The sequence below is a fragment of the Rhagoletis pomonella genome, unplaced genomic scaffold (assembly GCF_013731165.1).
Source record: "Rhagoletis pomonella isolate Grant_MI unplaced genomic scaffold, Rhpom_1.0 Rhpom_scaffold_00004, whole genome shotgun sequence".
NCBI lineage: Eukaryota > Metazoa > Arthropoda > Insecta > Diptera > Tephritidae > Rhagoletis > Rhagoletis pomonella.
In genome coordinates, this window is record NW_023458558.1 from 48,699,191 (window position 1) to 48,705,190 (window position 6,000).

At 32.4% G+C, this 6,000-nt stretch overlaps 2 protein-coding genes across 2 annotated transcripts in view; one reads left to right on the forward strand and one right to left on the reverse strand.

Annotated features, from left to right (window-relative positions):
* The window catches only part of LOC118738248 (ETV5-related protein Ets96B), a gene marked incomplete in the record, with an annotated part of 57,660 nt that overhangs the window by 34,659 nt on the left and 17,001 nt on the right, over positions 1-6,000 (reverse strand).
* LOC118738249 overlaps positions 1,337-6,000 on the forward strand; it is an 11,901-nt gene continuing 7,237 nt past the window's right edge. The window contains exon 1 of the mRNA XM_036469175.1: positions 1,337-1,343. Within this exon, the coding sequence (XP_036325068.1) occupies positions 1,337-1,343 (7 nt within the window). The remainder of the gene's footprint in view (positions 1,344-6,000) is intronic.

A 6,000-nucleotide genomic window follows, 5' to 3' on the forward strand; every position in this document is an offset into this window, starting at 1 on the left:
AAAGTGCAAAAGGCCGTCAACATAAAAAAATATTAAAAATCAACACAATTCTGCAGCAGCTTAAAACTTGCACTTTATTATAGTGATTCTAAAAAAATTTAAAAAATTTGAAAATTTGTAATGTACTAATTTTAACCAACTTTTGTGTAAAGAAAAGTTCATAGCTCAAATTGTTGTAGAGTGCACCCCACAATACTATACTTAAATATTGCGCAATACTCAGAGCTACCATTGTGATTTTTTCCTTTTTTTTGGGATGGGATATTTTCAAAAACTGGGTTTTTTTTATAAAAAAATTTGTACGTGAAAACTTTTTCAAGAAAAAAACCTTTTTAAATATTTTTTTTTTTTCATAGACAATTTTGATGTATGATTTATTTTTACTTTTTTTTATTGCTTTCCTCGCACCGCTCTCGAGATAATTGGAAAACTATTAAATATGTAAATTTGTTTTTATTTTTGTGCTGTTAAGTTTTTAAAAATGTATTAATCAAGCTCAAATGTGATACATATTTATTTATTATTAATGTTTATGCATCAGTCCTAAAAATTTGAAACAAATCAAACACATGAAGTGTGAACCCCGTTCGTTTTGGTATGGAACGCCTCATAAATAAGTGGTGGTGTCATTGCAAGCCTCCGAAATAATGAAAAGACAGAATTTTTCGACATTTGTTTATCAAAATTTACTCACAAACTCACGCACCCATTTTCATTTCCAATCTCAAACAACAAAAATTTTGAAAAATTTAATTTTTTCACTTTCAGTTTTATATGATTTTAAAATGCTGGTAAACGAATTGAGAGAACGGTTCTACCTTACTATGTTTTTATCATGATTTAAAGTACAACCGCTCAGCGTTACTAAATGTCAATACAAGAAAACTAAACAAAAATTTTACAAGTTCATACTAGAAAAGTATTTTCATTCAATGAATTTTTCAATTCTTACCCTAGAAACCAATATTTGTACTAAGATTGGTATATTTTTATGTTAAAAGTCACTGTTACCTCATTTAAGAGATAATTAGTATTTTCATTAAATATTCATGGATTCATCCAGTTGATATAAAGTCTGTACATGTAACTAGTAAAAAATGTTATTTTAAAAATGGCTTGAAAAAAGGGTAGGAGTTAGACCCAAATGTTCAATGCCTTGAAATAAAAAAGGCTAGATGTAGCCTCAAAAAGGCTAAACTGTAAACACTGGTATTGCAACAGTTAACAAAAATTAATGATTTTGTGCCACTTTTATGAGGACGCATAAATGTCGAAAATACTTCGCCCACTGCACTCTACCTCCATATATATTTATGGATACATACATAGTATAAAAATGGCAGGTACGTATGTGGGTATATACATATAATATACTAAATATACACTAGGGCTGTTAATTTTCAGCTTTTTCCGATCCCGGGATTTTCGGGATGTCGTCGGGATTAGTACCGGGTTCTAGATATTCATTACTTTTCAACAACTCAAATCGAAAGAATTGCTTCTATATTGTTTGAGAAGCTTTCCTACCATAAAATAAAAAATAAATAAATTGGTTTGAAACCTACTTTTTTATTTAAAATGGCGTTTTTATTTTTTCTCTCTAACGTCAGGATTTATTTCAAAGATATGATTAATTCCAAAAATTATTTTAAAAATTCAATGCAATGTAGAATAAAAATATGGGTACCAAATGCAAGAGGAAATTAGAATCTTTAGAATTAAAAAAAAATTAAAAATTTTTTGGAATCACAAGGACTAATAGGTATGTTTTTAAGCTGATAAAGTTAGAAGGACGAAATTCGAGGATGTTATCGAGTTTGTATAAGTCCTTAACTTATTTTTTTTTTCAAAAACAAATATTACGAAATTTCAAGTATAAAATTTAAAAAGGACATTTTCAATACTTTACAGTTCTTCTGCGCCAAAAACTCGAATCTGTTTAAATTCTACAGGATTTCCTCTTTAATTAGATACCCATACTTCTTCTCTAAGCACATTTTTCTGAATTGTTTTTAATCATTTTCGAATAACGGAGGTCGAAGTGAAAAACTAAAAACGCAATTTTACTACATTTGGCCCATGGTTTCGCCAATATATTGATATTTGTGTTTAAAATTTACTATCGCGCCGTGTTATATGTATAATCAGCTAGACAGTTATAAAGAAGTATTATTTATTAAATAAATAAAAATATAGCCAATACTGGTCAAGAAAAGGTGTTTCTATTATTGCCATCAGTGCAAATTACAAATCCCGGAATTTTTGGGACCTAAAAAGGCCGGGATCCCGACATTAACATTCCTAATATATACATATCCATATGTACACATAAGTGTATGTAACTATATTACATAATTTAATAAAATGCAATCAAATATTTAAAAATTCGCCAGACATGGAGCGTGGGTTTTAAATTTTAATAATTCTTCTTCCTATGACTTTTATATATCCTATAATCTGAGCACTTGCAGCACGATCACTCTCATACATACATCAAATATGGACTTTCTCATAAATATGTATGTATATGTATCTGGGTACATACATTAGGGTGGGTAAATTTATTTTGACTATGCGGGTATGGAATAGGAGTATTCATTCTACGTTAAATTCCAAAAAAAAGTTTTTGAAAAAAACCAAAGATCTCTAATCAATTTCGAGCTGGCCAAATTGCGAAAATTGTTTTTTCTTTAGCAATGTTTTATTTTGCTGTAGTGTCGTAAATATAAATGTATTTTTAAATTACTTTATAGAAACAATCTAGAAGGGCTTAAAAAGTTGTCAAGGAAAAGACGCATTTTCGCAATTTGGTAAGCTCGAAATTGATTTTAGACCCATGGTTTCTTCGAAAAAATCTCTTATAATATTGCGAAGGAACACTCCTAAACCCTGCCCGTATTCTCGACCAAATCTAACATACACATTGACCCTCCCTAATGTACTTACGGTATGTATGTAGTTATTAAGGCACGTGGGAACTTGTGTTGCATACCTATGTATAAGACAGGGGCTCAATGGAAGAAGCTATTTTCCCGCGTCACATTTGTGCTATGCACACATGTTACATCTGTGTAAATATCTATACCCATACATGTGTACATATGTAGTATCTGCACGAGAATTAGGGTGCCTCTCGAGAAAAGTTGTTGCGAATCATAAAATTGTTTCAATCTAAATAGTGCCTCTGCATCAAATTTAAATAAAAAAATTTACCAACATTTTCTGGAATTACAACTTTCGTCCGAGTACTAGAAAACGGAGTGATAAATCCATAAAAGAGTGTATACCAATATGAATTATTTGTCGGAACCGAAAAAAATCGGTCCAATACAATTTGGTAAGCTATTTAATAATCAATAATACAAGGTCTTCTGGGGAAATCAGCAAGATCGGTGCTACTTAGGGTATTTATTGTCTGGGTTATAATGGAAGTAACGGGGCGGAGTCAACTAAGGGCCTGAAATTTCCTATTCTATTTGCTGATCATGAATTAAAAATTTAAAAATTAGCAAGACCAATTTAGTATAATGGATATCTCTAATTTATCTGCATAAATTTATCTCGTTTTTTGCACTCACTGAGCAGAAGGACTGCTGACTGGTCACTTCACGTGCGACCTATGTATACCTGACTGTGATAGGCGTACCATTTGCCCATCCTGCCTTGAAGATGCTTCTGTCTGCCTTTGCAAGAATCAGGTATGATACATTGGGCCAAGATGTCTTGAGAGACGAGCACCTGAGCTCCTTGACACCCAACTATCTGCTTAGGTTTATTTCAGTACAATGGATGTGAGTTTTGAGTTGTCCACATCTATATATTAATACCTACGCTACCATAAATTTTGTCTCCGTTCGTTTCGCGACTCTACCGAACCGATTTTAAAACCAAGAACACCATCGAAAAGGTATTTTTCTGTAGATGAGTTTTTATGATTTCAGTTGCAAATTGTGGCCAAACAATCGACAATCGTTTGAAAATTTCCGTATTGGTGTATAGTTTTGGGTGAAACGTGTTCAGTTTGAGTTTTTTCGCATTTTGTTTCACTTAGTATTGGAAATTAAACTTTTTGATAAAGATAATTGTGGTGATAAAGAAATAAAAACGAAAATGTAGACAAGGAGAAATACATAGGAATTATGGTCAGGAAAGGGTAAGAAAATGTATTGAAATTTTTCGAAGTTTATAGTTATCGAAATTTATCAAGTTATCGAATCGAAGTTTTTGGAATGTTCAAAATATATCGGGCTATCGAAATTTCAAGGTTAAGGTATAAGTTTTACGAGTTATCACTGCTTACCGAATTTTTTCGTATCACCAGAGTGTACAGAGTTATCAAAGTTTGTCGATAGCTTTCGAAAAATATGGAGTTATTAAAATAACCGAGTTTTCGAAATTTGTAGAGTTATTCACAGTTTATCGATTTTTCATTTATCGAAATTTATCGAGCTGTCGAAACGAACAGTTATCGAAACTTATCGAAAACCATCGAAATTAGTCGAGCTATCGAATTTCGTTGAGGTATCGGATTTTAAAGTTTTTAAAATTCAGCGAATTATCGATATGTATAAAATAATCCCAATTTATAGACAAACTGAAATGTATGGGGTCATCGCCAAGTCCTGCCAAAGGCCTTCAAAAATGTTAAAAATTGTAGTAGTCATGTCTTAGTTCCAAAGGTAAGTATCCAATATTAAATGACGTGCTAAGTTTGAAACCCCCTCCAAGGGCCTTAAAAAAACTAGAAACACGGTCGAATTTCGACAGTAACTGGCGCTTCTTCTTGTTTTCATGATTCGTATAGGAAGAATGGAATTTTGTGTATGCGAGAGTGAACCTAACTAATGTATGTACATATCTATGTATGTACTATGTATAGTAGATATGTATGTCCCATTTGAGCATATATACAAGCACGCATTAATGTTAACTTGACATACATACATACATATTTACATACATGCACGTAAACATTGCATTTCGCATGATCGTCAGTTGTGGGTGGTGGAAACAGCTAAAAAGTGATGATCGCATGTGAAAAAAAAAAATTGGACAATCACCGAAAAACCGCTGGCTTCACAAAGAGCCCGTAGTTTTCCTTCGCATTACATTGTATGTACATATGTACACATTTGTAAGTTTGCGGTTCGTTAATGAGGGGGAGGGAGGACGATTTGGAGCCACTTTCCACTGAACGAATAGCCCAGCTTGGAAGAGTTACAGAGCGCCACGCAGCTACATATGTATCTGCTTACATATTTACCATTTTGTGTATGTACGTTCACACCAATTACAATGAATATTTGTTGTGGAAAACACTTTCTCTTAAGACATTGGTGATGGTGCAGCAGCAGCAATAATGGAAGTGACGACATTGAGGCAGTGACATGGGCTTAAGCCAGACAAAATTTTAGTTTGCGCTTGCGCATATGTATGTATGTATATACTAGTAGTACGTTTTTGGTTCCAATGGCGCTGACATTTGTTTTATATATGTATGTATGTACATATGCACATACATGCATATTTATGTATGTGCAAGAAGCATAACGAGACGGTTTCAAACCTCTTTGGTACTTTGTTGAGGCGCTACAAGCCAACGTGCCACTTATGTTTCCATTTTTGGCAGTGCAACAGAGGAGAACGGTACGCGCTTAAATAGATTAACGCTTTGTGGATTCGAGAAAGATTAAAACTAAAATAGAAAACCAAGTGCAACATAAAAAATAATAAGTGTTAGTTTTTGGAAGTGCTTTGTTTTAAAGAAATTAAATAACTTAAAAATGAAAGCTGGAGAACAGCGTCCTGTGCCATTTCTAAAAGGAATATTTATATTTATCTATGTGATTCTACTAAGCAAATCTGAAGGTACTTAAAAACAGCTATTGGTTTTATTTAATTGGATTTGGGATTAATCTGATGATTTTTTTGGGCAAGGAAGTTATTGCTTTATTGTTAACATTTATCGTTCTGTTTTTGTTTTTGTATGTTTTATTGAAT